We start from the raw sequence: 24,573 nt of genomic DNA on the forward strand, positions 1-24,573 counted from the left end.
TGCAGTAGGTTTCAAAATCCCTTGCAAGAGCTTTTATAGCACTTCGTAGACATGATTTTCTTTTCTTCTCTTCTGTACCAGCCTACTTCTTCTATAAGGCCTTTTGTCTTGAGCTTCTCTGATTCTTCAGTTATTGTTAATATAAATACTACATTGTTAATGCTCCACTTAGGTCAAGTAACTTCTTGTAAACCTTATTTCCCAAACATGCACACAATTTTATGCACTCTGTGCGTTGCCAGCGCCCCCAGTTATTATTCTGTTCATCTGAATCACTTATGCATGTTTTCAGTAGCTCCTACATTTTTTTCTTTTAGTGAACTTTTTCTGCTTTCATCCATTTTCATGCTTTCAAGAGAGTTGCTATCAGTTGGCCAGCCTGAAGACACGATGAAATAATTACTCATAAGTAAAATGTACAGTCATGGTTCTTATTTAACTCTGCTTTTGAGTAAAACACCATCGTGGTCATGCTAGATATGGAAATGTTTCTATAATCTGTGTTCTGTGGTCTCATTCTTCCACACTTCAGTACATGACTTCTTTCTTCTTACAAAGCAGGTGCATTTTTTATTAGTTAAGCAAGTTAGTTGACACCATGATACATGCTATCTTTGCTGTTTCATGACTGCTCTTAAAATGAGTTGGATTACTCTGACTATTGGAAAAAAAAATTGATGCAAAAAGTGAATGGTTTTGATTGACAGTATGAAAGTCAATGCTGAATTTACATGCCTTATGTCAAGAAAGATTTGCATACTTAGTTTTCTCTCTAACAAAGGGATCCATCACTATCTTGATTCTAATAGACATTCCTAATATTTAATATGTGACTGAATGACAATCCAAATACATAATGTCTGTAGCATGAGCATTCTTCGAATTTTCAGGTTTAGTATGATAACCCTTTATGTGTTTCTTAAATTTTAAATGTAACAATGTGTGATTTTCTGAATGCTTGGGTTTTGGACTGTCACTTTTACTGTACAGTTTTAGAGGCATCTACATACATAATGTATTTTAAAAGAAGAAAAAACAGTCCTGTAAAAAGATGGCTCATTTTCAAAGGAATAAGTTAATATAAATTATAGAGCTTCTTCTGTTTAACATGTTTTATGTTACACTATTTTGTCATAACATTTACTGTAGCAGTCATTTTCTCTTCTGTGACTGTACTTTAAATCAGAGACATTTCATTAGAACGACTGAGGTGGTGGCAGGCCCATCTTCACAGCATTTGTCAGTTTTAAAAGCAAGGCCTAGGGATTTCTGTATTCTTGCTTTCTAGGTCCGAAAGTGAGTTTTATTAGGGCTTGATAGGGAAAAAACATACTCAGTTTTAGTACTTCCTGAAGCCAGCTGCATGAATCCAGTCCAAGCTGCTTGTCCAAGCACGTGGCTTGGAGCGCCTGGTCTTTGCTGGTGACCCTGACTCCTCTGTGATATTCCATGGGATTTACCAGAATAGCACACGCAGGTATATGTCCACCTTGAAACTGTTCCATCGTAATGCTGCACAACAGATGTTTCTCCTGAGAGGAGGATGGGTTTTGTATTTGGCATAATTTCACTGTGCTTAGCTCTAGACTGCTCTCCTGGACTTCAAAGACCCTAAAGGACCAGAGCCTGGAGGCCAGCTGGGCTCTGCCTGAGGTTTCAGGTAGCACTGGATGCCTGTCAGGGATAGGTGAGTCGAGCCCTCAGTCAGAGCACAGCTACCAGCTACGGCAGTGTCCTACTTCCAGGCTCCAGTCTCAAGTTCTGCCAGTGCTGCTGAGGATGGGAGTGTAGGGACCTGGGAGAAGCTGCCTCCTTAAAAAGACTCTCTAGGGAGAAGGAGAGGTGGGAGTTGTTGACTGTACTGCAAAGCTTCCAGGTAGTGGTGTGCGAGGTGTGAGCAATTCACAGTTCAGCATTTCCTTGATCCTCATCAACTGCCAGTACATTTTTTAAAGTTGCCACACACAAAAAAGCTGTGATTCTATGAGAGTGTATATTAGCACTACAGCTGTGTGACGGCAAAAAGGGAAAAGCAGACTGTACTTATGCACATAAAACCAGCTTTTGAGCTCTGCTGACATTCTGGATCTCTATTTGTCAGTTTATTCATGACCATTTAGATGAGAAGCATTTTAATCAAAAAGGTATTAAAGAAAAGCAAATATGAATGCTAGTCTGGTTAAATATCCATATATATTCACACCTAAAGTCATTTTGAAAAATGATTGTCTGGTTTACACCATGGACTTGTTTACAAACGTAAAACAGATTTTAAAACGTAAAATATTAAATCAGGGAGCACAGGCACTATCACTTGTAAGATACTAATGGTATAAGTAAGTATGAACTGCAATGCTCCTATTTACCCTGTGCAGCCAATATATATGCAAACATTACTACATTCATATTAGCAAGCTAACACTTCTCAGTAGTGACCAAAGTTGTATTTGCAAATAGTGTAATTGTCTAAGTCCATCCATCAAAACTTTTGCTGAAGTTTCTCTGACTTTCCATCTTTCCATTACCACATGTGTAGAACAAATTGCATCGATCCTAGCACTTATATTTGCAGTGTTTCTTTATCTCCTTATTGTTTTTTTCTGCACATGGTCTCCTTGTATAGTATCTTCTCATACATAGATGCTTTATCTTCTCTCCAGGAAGCAGATTTTCAGAATGAAGAATCAATAACATCACGAGTAAACACCAGTAGTTCAAAGTTACTGCACTTTCATTGGTTAAATACTGTGTTCAGACTGGGAATGTTTTTTTGTTTTTTTCCTTCTGTTGCAGGTCAGCGCTCTGTACAGGTTCTGTTTTGCCATTTTTGCCACAGCTCAGTCACACATAAATCACAGTGGGCTTGAGGTTTCAAAGGAGGAGCAGGGCGTTTGGTATAGTTTGTTTTTCTTCCATTCCTCCTCATCTCTACTGGCTGGCAAACTACCTGATATGAGTTGGTTTGGGAGAGTAAAATGGACCGGATGACTCACTCAGAGACAAGCAAGAAACCCCATTAAGCCATACAGGATTTGATCTTTTTCACAATGTCAGTCGTATCTACTGTCTGCTTCCCAGAAGTGCAAACAATTTTGTCATTGCATTTCTGGGCGATTTTTACTCACTTCTAATTTCACCAAAGCAATAGGGTAAGATAGCCGGAAAATCCTGACTGTGTGCAATGTTTTACAAATGTGTTAATGCTGAAAGAGGAGACATAAACTAAAAGCTGGCTGGTCAGTGGGAATATCCGTGTGTTCATTTCAGGACCATTCAGCTTCATGATTTCATCAGTGAAAGTGAGCAGGGACAGAAACAAGGCTGGTAACATTTCTGTAGCTAGGAGAGAGGTTGTTTCTTTATGGGCACAACATTCACAACACCATCCTAAGGAAGGATACCTTTCAGGATTCAGCACAACAGAGATAAGTTAGCACCAGAAGGCTGCTTCGTTTCGCCGGGAAATAGAAAAATCAATCCTTTTGCTAGCTCAATGGGAGGTTATCAGCCTGCACGGTCTGGGGTGGCGGCTTAGCTGCTGCCTGATGTTCCAGATGTGCTCGAGGTGCATGATCGCCATCTAGTGGCTGTTGTAGCATGAGGAAAACGGGCGTGTTCGTATCTGGAACCTGAGGCATTTAACGTGTAACAATATGTAGTATTGTAAGCTTTTAATAAAAAGTATGCATTTTTACTTGCCATAGGTTCCCGATTAAAAAGAAAAAAATGCAAAATAAAACCTTTATCTTTTTTTTTTTTTTTTTTTTCCAAAACTGAACTGTTCATGCATCTGTCTTACAGGAATGGTGAATGTTTTATTTCGTTTTGTTTTTCCTAACCATGCAATATAGGAGTCTCCTTCTAGAGGCTACACAGACCACTAGAAGTTTGTCTGATGGAAGTTCACCCAGTTGGTGCAGGTGGCCTCCCCTCTGTGTTTTCTTTCTCAGCAGCTTCACAGCAAGGCACAACAGAACTGAGAAAACCCTGATGTAGTGATCCAACACAGCCAGTAAACATAGAATACATATGCAGAAAATGCTGGAGTTAGTGGCATTCCATATATTAGATTTTGAGCTTTTTTTTTCACCTTGAGTGGCTACAAATGCCATAGGACATAGGTGTTAATAAAAGACAACACGTTGACACAGTGTATTCTTTTCCCCTAATAATGTGAAATTTTGAATCTTGAAACAAGATCATAGCATAGAGTTAGGAGCAAAGAGTTGTGTTTTCAGACCCAGTAAATTTTGCATATGACCTTTTAGCTCAGCTCCTTTAATTCTGTAGTCTCGAAGTGATAGCGTTGGTGCACTCCCTTTTTCCTGATGTCCATTCACAGGATGAGCTGATTATAGCAAGATCTGATGCCACAGGTCATGGTGGTGTCACATGGGCTCAAAAGGGAGCAGGAAATCCTGTATCTTTGTAAGATATACATAAATATAAAATATACCGTATAGAATAGAATCCCTGCATAATGATGCTATTGTTCTCTTCTGTCAAGTTTTGTTTTTTCCATAAATAACTTTTCCTTAGGTATTTAAAAATCATCAAACGTGCACTGGTACTTTTAATTCTCTTTTCTTTTTTTTTTTTCCCAGTACACTATTCATCTGCATAGCATGGAAGAGCCAGGCAACTTTGCACTCTGTTAGGCATGGAAACCAGTAGAATTTTCTTCAATTATAATAATTTGTAGTCATTATAATCATTTGTCCTTTGGGTGGTAAAGCAACAATTCTTTCTCCATGCCCCTTCAGGCTAATGCTCCCAGCTGGCAGATTTGAAAGAAACATATATACTGAAGAAGGCATAAGCTCCCTACATTTCAGTGCTGAATGCCTATATACCTAAATGAGCATGACTAGAAGTGATACAGTTTTTCCTCCTGATAACTGTCTTTCTTCTTTAAGTTATGAAACAAATGAAAACTTTGCACAAGTTGAGCAAGATTCATTTTTTTTCCCATACTCCACTAAATCTTTCGTTTTCTGGACCTTTTCTTTTCTTTTTGATAATAACCACGTGCAGTTGTAAAATATTTCCAAAGGTAGACATATGTGTTGGTCATATAAATGCAGTCTTTTGAGTCTGACACAGATTATGATATTGATGTATTTATTTTGATTTGTGTATTTGATCTGTGTTTTCCTTCCTTGTTTTGATGAACCATCCAACATGGTTAAAGGAAGTATTTTATTGTAACATAAAAATGTGGAATTTATTGGATGAGTTGAAACAAAATCACTAAAACATAAAAATTTCCAAGCATATTCCTTTATTTTAACCCTGTTGTCATCAGAAAGTTCCTCATAATGACTTTAATCTTTCTTGCCACCAAGTTTTAGCCATCTACTGAGGCACACAATAGGAAAATTATCCTAAATATTTTGTAGATATTTTTGTTTACTAATACTTAACAGTATTGTAGATGCAGCTGTTGAAATCCTAGTCCCAAATTTGGGACTGGGTTTGGGACTATGGTTACCCATGCCCACATGCCTAAACTGTGCCATTTCAGTCATGTGTTTAACCATCTTTAGAGGGTGATATTGGTGGTAGAGGGATGGTTGGATCAAATGATCTTGGAGGTCTTTTCCAACCTTAATGATTCTATGATTCTGTGATCTTCATGGTCCAAAGCATTTTAATGACTGAAATGTCTCACTGATGCCTATAGTTAAATTAGATGAATCTTGATTAAACATTCAGGACGTTGGCAAGGGATGGCCATATTTTGCAGTAAATGGAGCCTGTTGTGTATTCAAATGGTTAGGCTCTGCAGGTTTTCCAGGCCCTGACACACATATTCCTTCTTGATTTACACAAATACAGGAAGTCCTCTGCTCTCATGTGCCTTAACCATGGCACTTCTAGCACTATGTGGTCAGGGTTTAAGCCCTCCGAACTAGTAGAGGAAGGCACTGTGTCACTGATGGACAGAATACTAACAAATACTGACACCTATGGAAAAGGAGAATTTTGCTGTTTGATCTGAGGCATAAGTTAGGTTTCACAAATGGCTGCATTGCCACATCAGGTTGTTTTGTGATGTATCCTACCATCGCTTAAAACTCATAGTGAGAAAAACAGAGCTGCCATGACAGGAGAATCTTTTTAATAGCTTTTGCATTTGCTTTGGGAGAAGTAGTTAAGTATTAGAGACTCACAGAGTTGGTTGCTGACTGTCTTTAAATGGATGTAACTTTTAGAAGAGCAAAAAACATGCAGTAATGAAGTTGTTAACCAAGAAAAAAAATATTGAAAGCAAAATATTTCATGGTGTTGGATCCCTTACTGTCATGCTTTTATTCTATATCCAGATGAAACAGCATTTATAGAGGTAATTAGCAGCATGATTCCTGGCATCAATATTGAAAGCAATGTTTCTTTCTAGTCACACACATTAAGTAAGAATGTATATTCTTAGGGGCAATTGCTTTATAATGGTTAAAGGAAGTGTTTTATTGCAACATAAATATGTGGAAAGATTACCTTAAGAACACCTGTACCAGGTACATACAAGGCATACTTTTACTCTAATGTCACATACGAACACATTATTTCAAATGGGTATATTTTGCATTTTTGTCCATTCACTGTATTGGCTTACTGTGGCAGATGGCCCAGTGTGTGTGTTATAAATACTTTGCATGACATCCCCGCTGTTTTACTAATCTTTACTGTGACTTTCCCATTGGTAATGACTAATTACAGTTTCCTAGCCAGCAACTTTTAATAGATTTCTTTTTTTTCTTAATCTCTGCCTGTCCTTAACAGCACTGTTTTGTTCAATAATTTAATCAGTTCAGCAACAGTATAATATTAGATAATTGAACCATTACTTTCTGAATTTTTGAAATGCAAAATACCCATGAAGTGATCACTGATGAATATTTCAGTATTGATAAAGACCACTCTCTTTTCTGAAGAATCGGGAATGGTTTTGCTATCTGTGCTTGATTGCTTTTTCTTTCCTCTTTATTTTTTATTTTTTTAATATTATTTATTTCTGTCCATTGGTCCTGAGAAGCACATGCAATAAATAGGAAGGAATTCAATAACCAAAAAAATTAATAGACTGGATTAACATTTTTGCATACCCACTGTGACCATATCAGCCACTCAACACCTATAGTTCAAACTAGCAAGTGTATACAAAAAGATTTCATTCAGCCCTGTCTCCTTTTTTCAATGAAGATCCATCTGTAAAGGAGACTCCCTAAGGAAAAAACACTTCCAGGTTCATCCCACCTGTGTGTACCTACCACAGCAGTATGTGGATGGTGCAAATGTAGAGGGATTGAGAAGTTGGTTGGTTCCTGCTCAATATCTCCGTGTCGCTAGCAGCTGCTATGTTTTCCTAAGGGCAGCACTCCTCAAGCTGCTCTTCTCTCTTTTATGCAAGATCTTTCATGAAATGAAGCAGTAGTGGAGCAGAGTTAAAAGGTGACTGTAGGACAATTCTGCAATTTCACAGTAGTTTGTGAGATTTCACAGTTTAATTTCACAGTTTAATTTTGTTCCTTCTCAGGGTAAAACCAGGAGATTTAAAATGTACGTAAATGGAATAGAGCTAAAAATCCAGTTTTGGATTAAGACCTGATTGTTTCCAACCTGATTGTTTCCATGTGGGACACTGGATTACTGAAGTTCACATCGCGTGTCTACCTAAAATTGAAGGAGATTTCATGCCAGAGCTCTCCAGTTGGAGAGAAATTGGGCCTTTAACTCCATTCTGTGCCAGTCATATTGAATACAAACTCTTGTTCCAGGAAGACTCTCCTGCTTTTAAAGGACCTCCACAGAATCAGATACAGCTCTGAAAAGCATTGTGTCTTTGGAAAACACTTATTTTGATGACATTTCATTCAAATGATGAATGCTTTGGCCTGCCCCACTCCTGTCTCATTCTCTCCTTTCACCTCTGCTCCACCACATACATGCTGTTCTCAGGATGTGCACAAGACAAGACAAGGCCTGCCTGAAATGTTGAGGAGTAGAGTATGAGATGAGCATAAGAGTGCTGTGACGAGGACAGAGGTGAGGGGAAGAAATGCTCAGATGGGTCAGATAGGATGGGAAGCATAATCAAATTGGTACTCAACATGAAAATGGTGCAACCTTCTAGGAAGAGGGATATCATATGAGAGACCAGGGTGAAGGAAATTTGGTCCAACTGTAAAGGGAAGAAAGGATGCTTGTCTGCTCAAGGCATTAGATGTTAACATCAAGTTAGAAAGTAGCTGCTGTATTGTTTCTGTGCCAGTAGGGTAAATCAAGACTAGAAATTTCCATTTCTAATCGTTTCCCTTCAAAATAATTACCATATCACATAGACTTTTTCTTTTAAGCAGTCTAGGCTTTCTTTTGCTTTGGCTTGCTTGTTTCCTTTACCTGTCAAAGAACATTTCTCTTTTCTGCAGAGGTTCATGCTGGAGCTCTCCAGTAATTCCACAAAGAGCTCTGAAAACAGAGAAGGTGCAACTCTCCCCCATCTTGCATGACGCAGGAAAAATCAGTGCTGTATAGTCAGACTTACATTGGCAAGATCTGTTTAAATGCAGGTCATGTATTTGGTCCAATTTAGGTCTAACCATGATTCTCTGTAACACTAGCTGTGTTATTTATTTACTTGTCTTTATTTATTATTATGCATTTATTTCCAGGACTACGTAGTTAGGGGGAGGAAAATGATTATATATAAAAATTGTACAAACAGTCCTATTCTTCTGTACTTAAAGAAGACCAAACTCTTTCTCATTGTAACTCACGACAAGTTTATCACTGAATTTTGGAGACACTCACTTTGGAGTGTATTAGCAGATTTAGCACTTTCCAATTACTGAGACATTGTAAGTATATCCATTTTCAGTAAAGCAAAGCTGATCTGTCATTACTTACTGGCCTCCCAGAAGGAAAAATGAATAGGAAAGAAGAATGATCCCCAACAAGTGTTTTCAATCATACCAGAATATTATTTCTTATGAAAAAAAAAGCTATAAAAATCTTTACTTTTCATTTATTTCCTTGTATTTCCCTAATTTCTATCTTATATAGACTAGTGTAAGCTAATATAATAGACTTATTATTCTGTTCCTTTTAGGTGGCAAAAACAGAGAAGAGGATGAGGAGTATGTGGCATTTCTTTATTATTTTATTTTATTTTATTTTTCTGTATTTGAGATTTTGAGACCTATCCCTTTTCAAACCTTTTGTGTCTTATAGACTTGCCGATAGCTAACTGGTGGAAGGGATGAAAACAAAATCAGAAGCACTTAAATTTAGCCCTTGTGTAAAAAGTGTTGTCAACTTAGATGGGAGTTGTGTTGTGGCTGCCAACAAATTGCAGCCTCTAGTGTCTGCAACCCCAAAGCATAAAAAATAAACAGATACTTCATTTTCATCAATCCAGCATCCATTTCTATAGAATAAAGGGCTGAAGGTCTGATGTTGTCTGCGTTCTGTCTTTGGAATAATAAAACAAGGACAACGGATGCATTTTCCCCTGGCAGGGAGCGTAGCTGTGTGTGGGTGCTGCCAGCTGAGTGCACGTCCAAGCGTGCTGAAGTTAAGACTCACCATTCGGGTTGCAAACCCTGGTGCCCATACCAAAAGGCCATCTAAGCCTGAGCAGCCCAGCTCCCTTTGAGTGGAGAACCTGAATTTCTGTTCGAGTTGTTTCTGTGAATTGGGGCACAGGCACAGTCATTTTAGCATCCCATCCAATGCAGGTAACTGTAGCTCCTATTTTGCTAAGCATAATGTTTGTTGAGCCAAATTACAGCTAGTGGTGGAACTGAGAGACACGTGCATCACTCAGCGTACTTAAACCTGCTCTCTAGTCTGCCCTGCACTTTGCAGAGTATATCTGTACTGATCTTATAATGGTTTCCACACACATAAACCCCTAATAACTTTTCTTCCCCCTCTCCAGAATGTTATAGTAAGTTCAACTTTAAAATGCTTTAACATTTTTTAACACAACACATTTACGTTAATGCAACTACCATGGCTATCTGCCTGAGCTTTAACATCATTCAGTAGCTTCTTGTAGACACTTAATGGAGCTGACTAGTATCAAGCACCATTTTGGTGTAGTGTTGCTTGTTCAGTCTTGCTTGTATTAATAGTGATTCCTTTCACCTACTGAATGTTGCTTCTGATATTTTTAATTAAATCTGCCTTTTCTCACAGGTGCTGCTGAAATCACATGATGGGAGAAATTCTACCTTTGGAGACATTTGCATACTCCCAATGAACCCATCTAAGGGATTATGTATGTGTGTCCAGGGAGAGAATGGAGTCTGGTCTGATATAAAATCAATTCATATTCAATTGCAGAAAGAAGAAACATAGAAATGCACCTGAAATCCTCTCTTCGAAGTGGGGAGAGGAGAGCTAATATCCTTCCGAGAAAAGAAAACTAGATAAAAGATGATTATTTTTTAATATTGAAAAAGTTCAAGGGGCTTAATGGCAAACATTTTCATTTTTCCTTAGGCACAAGCATATTTACTGTTTATGAAGCTGCTTCTCAGGAAGGCTGGGTGTTCCTTATGTATCGAGCAATCGACAGCTTTCCCCGATGGCGTTCATATTTCTATTTCATCACCTTAATTTTCTTTCTGGCCTGGCTTGTGAAGGTACTGAAAAATTTCTTCTTTTAAAACTATCTGAAAGGCAGATCTGAATGATTTTATTCTCTTTTCTGCTTGCTGAGCTTTATGTCAGCCATTCTTTCTTTTCCTTTTTATAGAATGTTTTCATCGCAGTCATCATTGAAACATTTGCAGAAATTAGAGTGCAGTTTCAGCAGATGTGGGGATCCAGAAGCAGTACCACTTCAACTGCCACCACCCAGGTGAAGCACCCAAATACTGAGTTTCTTTGGGAACTTGATTGGTTTTAGTTTAGGAATTAATAATAAGCCAGAAATTCCCATGAATTATTGTTTCATCCCACTAGGTTCAGTTTTATTTCACTTTACGTGTTACCACATATATTTTAAAGTTGATATATGTATTTTCATATAGAATTATGTTCTGGGAGATATTATCCTACTAGGCTTTCTTAAAAAAAGAATGGTAAAGAAGACTGTAAAGTGGTTCTCTGGGTATCTGGGTATGTTATGGAAGAATTTCTATTTTGTTTTAATTACGATAAAGGTGTTTTTTTTTTCTCATGTCATTGGAGGGTTTGGAATTAGGGTTGCTAGTGAATATCACTTTCTGTGCTGAAGAAGAAGAGCTGAAATCACAAACTGTATCTGGAAGAAGAGAGGTCAGAGTGTAGCTGAAGTGTCTGGGGAAGTGAGTCCTGGAACTGAAAAGAGCATGTTGAGACCAAGGAGGAATGAGGTGCTAAGGCAATGAAAGAGCAGTGCTGAGATTTGAGGTTGCCACAGAAAGTGAGAGCTTAGTTATAAGCTAATGGGTAGGAAGAAGCTATGTCAGGAAGCTTGGATTGTGTACTGTGAAAGACCCAATATGAAAAAAAAAAAGGGATAACTGGTTGAGATATTAACTCTCTCACTTATTATTCTAAAAATAATATCAGGTATCCTGAGTGTACAAATGGTCAGGCTTTTCCAGGCTAGTGCAGTTTGCCATCTATGAGGGACCAGTACAAACTACCTGCAAAAAGCCCTTAGGAAGCTAGATAGGTGATATACAAATGAGGAAAACCGTTCTAACGACTGTAGCTAGAGATTATTTGTTTTCTTAAACCAGAGGATTTAACTGCCTTCAAAATTATTTATTAAATATTTTCTGATATACCTTTGGATATTCTTGTAAACCTTGTGTAAATCTTCCCTTTCCTACTTGCTGCTACATTTTTGGCCTCAAATAGACTTTGTGGCAATCATTTCTACTCTATATATTGCTTAGTCAAAGCAGACTTGGTGATACCAACTTAATGCCTAACAAAAAAAAGGACTTTTCCACATGATACATACTTTGCCTGAGGAATGTAATGTTTTTCATGGGACAAATACCTCAATCACATAGGCTTAACTTACATACTCTGAGCGAGGAGCTGGAACAGAGAGGTCTATATAGGGAAATTCAAGAAGCAGCCAATGCTAAAGAATTCCAAGAATAAGAGAAATGCCCATAATAATGTCATTATGCTGAACAATATGAACATATTGAATATAAATAGAATCATGCAAAATAAAAATGGTATGTGTGCTGGAGACAAGTAAATGATTACTTTGCTTCTTGAGTCACTCGCTTAAAGAGGCATAAAAGGAGTCCAGCCTACTGAACTACAAAAAAGATTTATCTTTTTCTGCATTAAGAAGGGCAGAAAATTTCTCACAGGATTTCTTGTTCAAAGCACCAGATACAAGTTAAAAACCTTGATTATTTTGTGCATGAGATAACCTTGACAAAGAGCAACAGTATCTTGTTTTGTTTTCCTGCTTCATAAATCATTGATCTAGTCCCAAAACTTAGTCCTATGGAAAAGGTCTGAGAGTCAAAGAAGGGGGCTCTAGAGAAGGATAGAAAAAAGGTTCTTGGAAACCCCTCCAGCACTACACATTAAAGCATGGTACAAAGAGGAGTAACTCAGTGCTGATCTGAGTTGGCAACTCTTCCTGGTGCAGAGATGCTACATAAGGACTTAGCAGCATCACAACCACATGTGTGACATTGCCCTCAGTTTAATGAGCACATCTCTCTGAAAGATTTTTAAGATTCAACTTTGCTGCGGTAGCTGTGTTCCAGCAGTAACTTGTTTGGTGTTGTGTGTCAAGAAAAAGGTGGGAGTGAGGTGGGAACTTCTCCACACTTCATTACATAGTACACGCAGACTCATAGGTGACAATTAAAAATGGTAGAGCTGTTCATTTTCTTTCAAGGACACCTTCAAGGACAGTGTTAATCACTTCCAGACATAATTTCTCACCGTTCCTTAAGACCAGCAGTCTACATATTTTGTCCTAATTTCTGAAAGGAAAAAAAGAAAAAAAAAGAAGAAAAAAAAAAAAGAAAGAAAAACAAACAAACAAAACCCACCACACAACAGAATTGGTAAAATTTGAGTACCACTGTGTTTACGAGATTTTTTTCCATTTACATCATTTAGAGCTGGCATATCATTCAAATATTTACAGCAATTAAGAGCTTTGGGTAACAGTACAGAAGAACTGCACAGCTACTCTGGATGTGCATCAGTGCAAGAAAAGTAAAGTCTGATCCTTGGAGGAAAATAATTTTGTCAGTAAAAAAGACGAGGGTTGTCTCTTGTTTGCAAATGCACCATGAAACTTACCTTTAGGTCACAATGTGTTTGTGTTTCCTTAGGATAAGTTTACTAAGTAAGAAATTTATTCTGAATGAGTACCACCATCTAATGATACTGATCAGAATTGAATTGAATTAGTTTCTATGTTAGGACTAACAGAGACATTGTGTTTGATGTTATCTGAGTAAAATTCAGAATCTATTTATGTTGGGAAAAGAGTATGTGGCTTTTCTTGTGCAGGAAAAAAAAAATGCTGTTCCCCTTTTATTTTAAATTAACTATGATCAAAATGTCCTTAAGGGGAATATATTAGAATTCAATAGTATTTATCAGTACAACATTTCTGACAACTATTTTCCTTTTCAAGATGTTTCATGAAGATGCTGCTGGAGGTTGGCAGCTTGTGGCTGTTGATGTGAATAAACCCCAGGGCAGAGCTCCTGCATGTCTACAGGTATTACATCGCTTTTTAATAAATCACTTGTGTAACCAGCACCACTCAAATGTTGGCATAAGGAGACTGTAGTGAGAAATAGTAACTACAATATTTATAGTCATAAATTGTTTTAAATCTATTGCTTTCAGCAGTGTAGGCTTGTTCTTCAAAACCACAGATCAGCAAAAAAAAGATGTACCACACCCGAAGTGAGAAGATTAGAAAAATGTGTTCCTTATAAATGCTGTGTACTCAGAGCGTTGTGTCCTCATAAGAGAAAGATTTTATATATTTTTTATTTTTTTTTTAATTTAAAGTAACATAAGTAATCCTCCTTTACCTATCAAACTTTAGGTACAACCCAAGTTCACTCCCAGGTTATTCTCAATAGAAATGCTTGTTTAGTAATTACAAAATACGATAACATAGAACAAGAAGCCTGACTGATCATACTAAAAACAGAATTCCTTCATTCCTCTTGTTCCATCTTGAAAGTAGGCTTACTGAAGTAGGGGAAGATGCATGTAGGTAGTACGCCATACAGTGTTTCAAACTTTGAGATCTAATATTGTCACTTGGATATGGATGAATTTGTAAAAATGTGTCCTCATTTTTTAAATAATTTTAGGCTAATATAGGTAATATTTTTTATATATCCCTTTTTATTACGGCACATTGTACAGTAGCTCAAATTTTTATTTGCATGTTAAATAATGACACTTCTGAATGAAACAAACTTGTTTCAGAGTAGAAAACCAAACCTACTGTAGCAACCTGATAGCTTGATGGTTGATGGCAGTTTTGGTTATGTTTGGTTTAACATGTAAACTAAAATACATGTACATGTTGGCAGCATGTACTCTGCTGAATGGTAAGCTCGCAAGTATGTTTCATTCACTCCACAAGCTGTTCATTCTCAAATTTCTCTGTTTTGTCAAACTACTGGCATATATTTAATTATAGCATATGTTTTAACTGATGACTCCTTTTCTCAAGTTTAATTCTTGTTTTTGAAAGCAACAGAAATATCATTTCTGGTATTCTCAAGTAACAGTCTCAGGCATGTAGATAAAATGTAGCTGAACTCACAATGAAAACTCCTCCAGCTAGAATCACAGAAACATAGAACGGTTTGGGTTGGCAGGGACCTTAAAGATCACCCATTTCCAATCCCCCTGCCATGGGCAGGGACACCTCTCACCAGACCAGGTTGCTCAAAGCCCCATCCAACCTGGACTTGAGCACCTCCAAGGATGGGGTATCCACACCTTCTCTGGGCAAACAAATGTTTGATGATGAATGTTAGAATAGCATTCTGACTTACCTGGTCTGCCTTTGCCCATTGTATTGCATTTTCACCCCTTTGGGGTATCATGTGAACACATGGTAAAGTGCGTTCCAGGAAACATAAACCTGCTGCATCAGTGGGTACTGTAACGGTATTCTTGCAACTCAGCTCACAGTTCTCATCCTTCTTTCCTTTGTCAACATCTGAAGGCTTTCCAGTAATTTAAGACCTTGCTGGATGTGAGTGACATTCAAAGGAAAATGATGCATTAAAATACCATTTTATTAGGATAGTACCCCCCAAAGGCTTTATTTTAATGAAACAAAGACAAAAGTACAGAGCAAAGAAAGCAAAATCTCAAAGTCTAGATAAACATACATGCCTTTATGCATCTTACCATGTGTTATTGTTTTAGCTCTATCAGTCCAAAAGTAAAAAGAAAATAGGCTTTCTAAAAAATCCATGTATTTAAAGTCTTTGCAGTATTTTGGAGGTGTTCTGAAGTCCTTACTGGGTACATGAAGTCCTTTCTGAGAGATGTGGTTATTATTTTTTATGGGTTTGGGTGGCTTTTGCTCCTTAAGGGGAACATGATATATAAATCTGAATCTGGGAAAGAGTTAATCAGATTGGAGAATATAAGTCCTGCCTTTGGCTTACATTCAATTCATATGCATTCTTCTGATCTTCATTAGTTAAGTATATTGTCATCCAATATCCTGTGAACGATGGAATTCCCAGAAAAAGGTATTCAAGACTCTATAGTTCTGTATCATTTTAATTAAATTTCTTAGTAAGCTTGATTTTATTAATTCCTCTCTGGGCTCTTTAAGTATTACTGCCCAGAATGTATAAGGGTATGCTATGAAAAGTTCTCTTTCAATATGGGTGTTGGTCTGTGCTTTGGAGAAACTCCACTTATTCGATGTATTCAGTAATTTAGAATTTACTTCTTCAACAAACTATATTGTGCATTGGGAGAGGAAGTACCCTAGCAGCTCAGGAAATGGAGCGGGACTCTGGAGATCTGGGTTCAGTTTATTGGCCAGGCACAAATTTCCTGTAGACCTTGAGAAAACTACTTAGTAGGTGTCTTTGCTTTGCTTCACATTCGTTAAAGTGGTAAAGTGTATCCGTCCCAGGTTTGGCTATTGTGGTGTTTAAACACACTGACTATTTGAGAGGCACTTCAATAAGAGGGGATGTGCCATCTAGGTAAGTAAACGGATAGAGCCAGCTCTCTAAAGCTGTGAGTGGTGGGGGAAAGAATGATGTGATGTGTGTGCTTTAAGTATCATAAAACCTTTCTAATACAGCTTTTACAAGTCATTGAATGTGCCCTAGTTGGATCTGTCAGGTTTTAGTAGTTTTAGTTTTGTACAGCCTTGCTTACTCCCAAAGACGAGTTCAGGTGTTTCAGCCTAGCAGGCCTTGCTGTCTTAGGTGTAACATTACAATGGCATGTAGACCAACACAGGTCTACACAGGTGCTATTCTTAAGCTAGTAATAATTCAGACAGAAAGACTATGCAGAGCTATTGTAACTTGCTTCATCTCACTCAAACGTGTCATTATTGAACCAAATTGCCCAATTAGGTAAAATGAAATCATCAGTCTTTACACTTCTATCACCGCTGATCTGCAAAAAGGGGATTTCAGGCAACTTTTGAGAGAGTCCATCTTCCTCTCTGGTGGTTGAATGGCATACAGACAGAACAGAACCAGCATGTATGTATAGATCTGGAATGTGCACTTGCATACAGGAGCATAGCAGTTAAAAGTGGTAAGACTAAACCATGAGAGATGGGCAAAAAGGATGGGTGTTAATCTTGTATTTTAGAAGACCCTTATTTAACTCAGACACATATCTGCTAAGTTTTCCGTAGTTTTTTAAAACTGCCTGGAAGTAGAAACATGAGAAGTCAGTAACAGTAATGTTCCTGATTTTGATTTGCAAATCTAACGTAATGTGGGGCAAAAAGGCTTTTATTTCAGTATAATTTTTTTTTATTTATTACATTTTTCTTTCAAGTGTTCCCAAAGGTGCTTTGTGGTCTTTTGTTGCTTGTTCTCACTGCTCCCCATGACTGGCATTGATTTTAAATATTGATTTTCTTTTGTCACTGAAAAATAATCTTTGTGTTTTCCATTTCAACACAAACCATTTGGCATGAATGTATGCTGAGGCTCCCACATTGCCACATTATTTTGCCGTTGTTGATATTACTTTAACACATTGCAGTGTGTTAGAACTTCCTGCCTACCATGATTTACTCCTACGAGCACGGTAGGAAGCTCTCAGTTCACAAACAAAGAAAAACTGAGTACCAGGTTCCAAAAAATTCCTCTAAAAATCTTTGGAGATGTATTTACCCCTTTAATCCCATGTTAAAGGCACATTTTTTTACTATTTTATTATTTTTTTCCTGCTTATTTTAGAGGTCCTTGATGTTTTTATTACTCCTTCGTTCTCTTCTAAGTCCCCAGAGACTTGTATATGTATACTGATTTAAAGCTGAACTGGGAAGTTTCAACTCACGTGTTGTTCCACAAAACTGGTTGGTATTGTAGTACCAATAAATGACATCTTCTGTCTTCTCAGTACATGGATTTGTAATGAACAGAGAAAGTCTGGAAATGTGGTTCCTGTGGAAAACAATGAGACAGACAATAATTCCATGTTCATGCTACTTTTTTGGGGTATTTTGTCCAGCAGAAATGACAGACACAGCTGGAAATGGAATGCCATTTAGAAAACGCCAGGGAGCACTGTGTGCAATGTGTAAGCATGAATGGAAATGGTCACCTACTCACAAACTGCGTGTGCACTTGTATTATGATAGTAAAATCTTTCACAAGTTAAAGATAGCATATTCACTTTTAATCATATGCACTGTCTAGGGAAGAAGTAGAAGGTCACAAAGCTATGATCTGAACAAGCAAGAGGCATTATTATGATTACAGTGCTCTTGAACATATGATTAACGTCAGAAATTTAATCATGTCTTTTTCCCTCAAAAAAGTTAGTCCTTCATGCTGTGTGTTATTGTCAGAATGGTTGTATATATTACAGAAGTTTAGAGAACCTTGAAGGGGAGGACAAAGAAATCAAAAGTAATATAGAAAGACAGAAAACATATGGAGGGTGGAGAAGACATGATTAGAAAAGCAGGAACTGAGTGTTTTAGCAATTTCATAATGGATATATTGAATGTGAGAGAAAAGTGAGACAAAACAGTATTTAGGGATTTTCACTGCTGGAGTAACAAAAAGAGCACAAATCGGTTTTCTCCTCTTCTCTTTTATGGGACGTAATTATCGGTGAACCAGAAAAGCATGGTAGTCTATTTAAAAACTAATCTGCCCTTTACTGTAACTTTGGGATCCAGCAAAAGGTATGCCTACTCAGTCCTATTCTCTTCTTACTCACGAAATACATACATAAATGCGTTTCCTTCAATTAACTGAAGTCCTGTCTTAGAGTGAAAGGAAAATGTTCTCCTTCAGTTGGCTAAAATGAACTTTTGATTTGAATGAGTTCATTAACTTATTCAGACGCTGATTTAATTAATTCCAAATCCTAAACTGCTGAGACTCTTCATTAAAAAAGAAATAATCTACCTTTTTCTATGCCCTATTCTTGCTTAGAAAATCCAGAGAATGCATCAATTAACAGAAGCTTCAATAGTTTGGTGATGTGCTTGGCACTGAAACAGCAGTGAAAAACAACCATATTAGTTTTACAGAGGAGACTCAGGAGCAGAACATGCAAAGTGTAATGTAAAAGCAAGCCACTGATGCTTTGGTGAGGTAAAACAGGGAAAAAATGAGATGGAATGTAAGACTGTGGGGAAACTAAAGATTTTGGCAACAGAAGAACATGCACAAATGAAGTCCAGCCCCACAGTACCATCCTACCTTCAGTTGCATATAAGAAGATAGAAAATCCTGGGCTTTATGTAAAAAAGAGACTCCCAGTATTCCCCATTTGTTCATAGGGTGTGGGAAGAAATTATGAAACTGTGGAGCAGAGGGGTAGAAATTCCATCATCTGGCTAACTCTCAGACTCTGGTTGAGAATTCACAAAACTGGATGGTGTTCAATGTGTGCTCAGTTTCAGCTTTATGACATGACACATGAAGAAGCTAAAGCTGTGGCCATCCCCTGCTGCCTGCTCCCTCTTTTTTCAGTGTAATCGCAGTAGCAATGGCAACTAGAGAGACAGTGAGTTTTATCCTGGTTTATACCACAGTTCACTGTCTCATCTAGGAATGTAAACTGGCATTACCTAGTTTGTTATTAAAAGATGTTATGAATTCAGACAGCTGAAATTCAGACAGTCCATTTAACTGGAGGAAGGACTGGACAGGCCAACTATAATGTAAATGAACTGCTATGCTGTTGAGAACCACTATCCTTTTCTAATATGAATTCATAGAATCATAGTGTCATTTAGGTTGGAAATGACCTTCAAGATCATCAAATCCAACCGTCAGCCTGACCTGCTGAGTCTCCTCACTAAACCTTGTCCCTTAGTGCTACAAAACAGGGACCTTTCACATATTCAAAAAGATTGAGGATCCCCTTTTTTAGCAACATCTTTAAAGAAAATCCCACAATACTGGGGGATCAAACATATTTTACCCAAACACATTTGTTGCATGGTTAAGTTTGCCATTTTTAACTGAAAAGAATCTGAAAAACAGTAAGCCTCATAATGTAGGTATTCAAATGCTCATAAAACTAGCAGACAAACAATGCATTTGTCTTGTCTTCAAAACTGGCCATTACCAGAAATAGGCATATATAGATCATCCTTCTCTGAGCTTCTGGATAGCCATTTATGCCCTCATTCTCTGTCTTGGACTTCGGCAGTCATTCATTTAGGGGCTTCCTGGAGTGGATGTTAAATTTAGGCCATTATATTTAGTATCCATTGATGGATTTGTCACTTATGACTGTGCCCAGCCTTTTTTTGAACCCATTTATCGTTTCGGCATCCAGAACATCTTGCAGGAATAAGCTACATAAAGTAACTATATAGCATTTCAGTTGATTACAACTGAGAAATTTGGTTTTCCTGAGATTACTCAGAAATAGTGAAATTTTAGTACAAACATTATCGCTTATAACTTTGAGATTGATGCTACTTTTTTCTATAAAATGAAGTATTTGAAATTACAGAACTTAGCAATGACAGGATCACAAAGTATTGTAATACACAGTCGGTATCAAGATGAGGGCAGACGAGTGTCTGAGGACTATAAACAACCAGGTGTGGATGGTGGGTAGTTTATTTCATACGTGCGTATATAAATTGAATTAGCAGTGATGGGGAAACTTACAAAAAAAGTGAACTAGACGCTGGATATCAGGAAATGGTTAAAAGAAATAAGCTGGTGTATTTGGGGGCCAGTCTGTTACTTGTGAGAAAAGTGTAAAATCTCCCATAGGTGACCTTCTGCCACTAACAAACATTAATTACTTTAATGGTTATTAACTTCTTATAGTAATTTTGTCAGTGCTTCTACTTCTCTGCTATTGTCTACATGCATTTAAAGGAAAAGTCATTTCAACGGGTATAGAACTACATGCATATTTCCACCTGAAAAAGCATAGAACCAATCTTCCTTCCTTCCTTCCTTCCTTCCTTCCTTCCTTCCTTCCTTCCTTCCTTCTGACCTTCCTTTCTTCCTTCATTCCTTCCGACCCTTCTTCCGTCCTTCCTTCCTTCCCTGCCTGTCTTCTCTCTCTTTCTTTTCTATTTCTTTTTTTCTTCCCTGCCTGCCTGCCTTCTTTTCCCTAGTAACCATTATAACTAAACACATTAACAATGACTTAAAGACATAGTTCTTCTTTGTTCTTAGTTTCTTCTCCTGAGTTTTCCATTTACTTCACCTGTCTGTTCTTGTTCATTACAATTGAAGTAAATCACTAGCCACAGTTTGTAGCAATCTAACTGCAGAAAATAAACAGAAAGAAGGAAAACACATTACTGGTTTCCCTGTTCTACATTTGAACAAATAGATTTCATGAACATGAATTCCTCAGCTTGGACATGTAATTTTCCTGCAGACTTAGAGTATCAGAATCCATCACAAACACAAAACAGATAGGAGTTAAACTATGATTTAAGCTTATGAAAGGATAATGGTTTTCTTTGGCAGGATTCTTTATTAGAGGAAGGCCTGCTGCAGCAGAAGACATGGTCATATGAGGCCCTTGGCATCTGCTTGGGAGATTTAAAATTTTATTTGGAATTTTTCTGAGGCAGTAGGTTTTAAAAATCTTGTATGTCAGACTTAAGGAAGCCTTGGCTGACACTTATAATAGGTCAAGATCTCTGAACTTCCCCTTATTTTTGGAAAATCTGAAAGTAGAACCTTTTTTGTAACCCTGATTTTCAAATGGGGCCCCAGAAAAAAATTATGCTCCAATGTAAGGATCGTTTTTGTTTGTTTGTTTTGTGTTTTTTTTTTTAATTTTGACTCTTTTGCATAGACATTTACAGTTCACTCATGAAGTGACTTTAGGTAGTGACATTCAGCCCTTTCAACATCGTGGTCAAATTAACTAGCAAGAAATCTCACATGCTAAAGATATGCAAGTTATACTATTTTTTAAAGACTGCTCTGGCTATATGCTTCTTTTTTTAACCGAAGTGTTTTTGCTGTTATTTGAAGAGGCAGAGGGGACCATTTTTTTTCGCGTTCTTTTCAGCGATGGACTTCAATACAGCCTATACTCATAATTTGCACTTGCAATTTGAGGGGCACATCAGTGTCAGTAGATTATAGAAACTATTCAGTAATGCCACTAAAATTAAAGTTCAGCTGAGTTTCCGTTAGAAAAATTTATTTCTGGGGTTAAATATGTCCAGTGTTTCAAATCCCATCAAATTGAAAACAGGTATTTAAATTGTCATGTAGCTTTTTTGTGTTTAGCACAATTACAGCAATCAAATTCTTGGAAGCAGCAGCAGCAGCAGCATGACTTTCTTTAGAGCTGTAACTCGGATGACAAATCTGAGCAAAGTGGAAGACTGCAGAGTCTTAGAATAAAACTAGCAGGGATTTTTTTTTTCTTCGTAAGAGTTGTTTTTGCCCCATTATTTTCCGTATTTCCGTATTTCTCAAAGAAAGGTCTGTTTTCACTAGGACTGCATAGAACATTGGGTACTACAGCTCTATAAATTGGTAGATTTAAATCTGGGTTCTTTACAGAATTTTGAAACTTTAAAAATTATCTCTTTGCAGTATCTTTTTGTTATTGTTGGGTTACTCAGTAGTCAGTGAAGAGCGTGATTCCTATCATGAATCTGAAAGTGAATTTTTTATGCACATGTTGGGGGTGCTGAATTGCCTCTTGTATTGTCTGTATTTCTTCATTTCCACAGGGAGGCTACATGAACTGTGTGGCCTTCTCAGCTCCTCAGTGAAGTTCCTAAGAGTAATTCGGGTGAATCTGAGCTAAACAAACAGCTCTCGGTAAATCCTGAAATATCCAAGTGTCTATTTCATATTCATATGAGAAAAAAAAATATCTTCAAGGTTTCCTAAACATATCTGACCTCAAAACCACATTTCTCAGAAGTATTTTTATGAGAAAAAGTTTTTGCCTTATCATATTCTTAGTATTCTGGTCACCGATTGTAAATTCTCTGAGAGCCAGCAGGGTCCTGATTCATCCCACGTCCTTAAGCCCTTAGCAGGTGGCTGTGTTACAATCATAGAGGTACAGGGTCCTCATACAGCCAATGGAGGAAGAAGGCATTGCCAGAGGGCGCCTGAGAGTCTGAATCTGGTGGCGTCCATTGCCCTACAGACTGCATCCAAGTGGAGGGGGTTTACTTTCCTATTCTGGGTGTGCCAGTGGTTTTAGGATAAATCTGTAAAGCCAAAGTCTGTACCTCCATTTTTCTCCAGTACTCCATAATAATCTGTTTTTAGAGTTTGTATGTCCTTGGAAGCTTAGTAAAATTTATATAATGCAAAAGCAGAAAAGCTTTTTCTTAGGAAGAAAATACAAAAAAAAATAATGTTTCTATTTCAAGCTCAATCTCACAAATAGGCTTTTATAATATACAGTTCTGTATCTTCTTGGTGGGTTTGTTTTTTTTTTTGGAGAGGGTACAGCTTAATTACCACTCAGTAGTGCAATTACATTGGTTCTTTAAAGATGTTGCTTAAAACACATCAAGATCATCAATCATTCTGAACATGAGAAAGGTCCCCAGTTTATGGCACTAAGGGGTGTGGTTTAGTGACGTAACTCAGTAGGTCAGGTTGATGGTTGGACTTGATGATATTGAAGGTCCTTTCCAACCTAAATGCCTCTATGATTCTATGGTTTTACATTTTATTTTTTTTTTCTATGCAGATTTAAAGCAAAATTGAGTCTTGTTTCTGCAAGCATGCCTACTGAATTTTCGTATGTATTTTGCATCTATTAAATCCTACTGAAAACAGTAAAAGGTACCTAGAGTTTTGAGAATCATGTTTTTGTGTGTGATTTCATTGACATAAATGCTGTTATACAGAGAAGTATTTGCACAGTCATATCATATCAAAGTTTATATCCTTTATGCTTTGTGAATCTTGAAGTTCACCAGCTGGAAAGAAGCATCTTCAGCTGACCTATGCATTTTTACAAGCTAGAAAGCTGCCTTTCAGTGCAGTAAATTCAGATCTTCAAGCTGATTCCCTCACAGATTTGTTTTCCCTTCCTAGGATTCCCCTTCCCTCCTACACTTACCTCAGATCTTTGAAAAGAGGGGCTTTGAGGTCCAGGAGGCAATGGAAATGTGGCATATGGAGGAAGGCTGACTTGCTTGGTGTTTACTGTATGTAAACTGACAGCAAGTGTTTGCAGCCATTCTTTGGTACAGATGTACTTTGACTTCTAGCCTGAGATTTAGTTTGATGTTCAGGGTATTCTGCAGTTTGAGGTCTTTTTTATTGTCTGTTATTTTAATTCTTTCATATTAAAAAAAATATATAGTTTATGTTCTCATCTCAGAGGTTTTGGAAAATTTATAAAACTGAACTGTCACAATAGAAGTGCAATAAGGATGTCACAATAAGGATGTCACAATAAGGATGGATACCTAGCCCAGAGGCTATCTGGACTGTGGCATTCATGCTTGCTTCTCTAGAACAGCGCAGTCATGTCCACTGTACACAGTACTTGGCCCTTGTTCTTTTCTGAGCCCTGTGACATCCTTCTGTCCTTCTGGTACAAGTGTTTCTCTATGCGTTTTTCATTTCTGAGTGTCCAAGATGTTAGGAGGGTTATGTTGCAGCTCACCAGAGTGTTAACTCTGTGGTTGGACGCTGACATCGTGCACTGCGTACGTTAGGTTTGATACCAGGGTGAGAGGGGTTGGTCAAGGCTGCAGATTTCTGCGACATTAGAAGATTGGACAGAATGGAGGGAGCCATGGTTGCTCATGAAGAGAACAAACTGAAGAGGTCTGAACAAGAGCCATGCAGCCAGATAACGATTAAGCATGCTGGTCATGGTGGTTAGTTTTTGCAATTGCTTCTTGGCTTTCTTCCATTTAATATAGTAAAAGTACCAGCTGGTACGAGA

The 24,573-nt window shown here is 37.6% G+C and overlaps 1 protein-coding gene across 3 annotated transcripts in view; it reads left to right on the forward strand.

The window, feature by feature from the left end:
* NALCN (sodium leak channel, non-selective) overlaps positions 1-24,573 on the forward strand; it is a 234,875-nt gene that overhangs the window by 79,125 nt on the left and 131,177 nt on the right. For all 3 annotated transcript variants that reach the window (XM_040537921.1, XM_040537936.1, XM_040537929.1), the window contains exons 8-10: positions 10,507-10,649; positions 10,763-10,867; positions 13,625-13,711. In XM_040537921.1, the coding sequence (XP_040393855.1) occupies positions 10,507-10,649; positions 10,763-10,867; positions 13,625-13,711 (335 nt within the window). The remainder of the gene's footprint in view (positions 1-10,506; positions 10,650-10,762; positions 10,868-13,624; positions 13,712-24,573) is intronic.

Source organism: Cygnus olor, chromosome 1, assembly GCF_009769625.2.
Source record: "Cygnus olor isolate bCygOlo1 chromosome 1, bCygOlo1.pri.v2, whole genome shotgun sequence".
NCBI lineage: Eukaryota > Metazoa > Chordata > Aves > Anseriformes > Anatidae > Cygnus > Cygnus olor.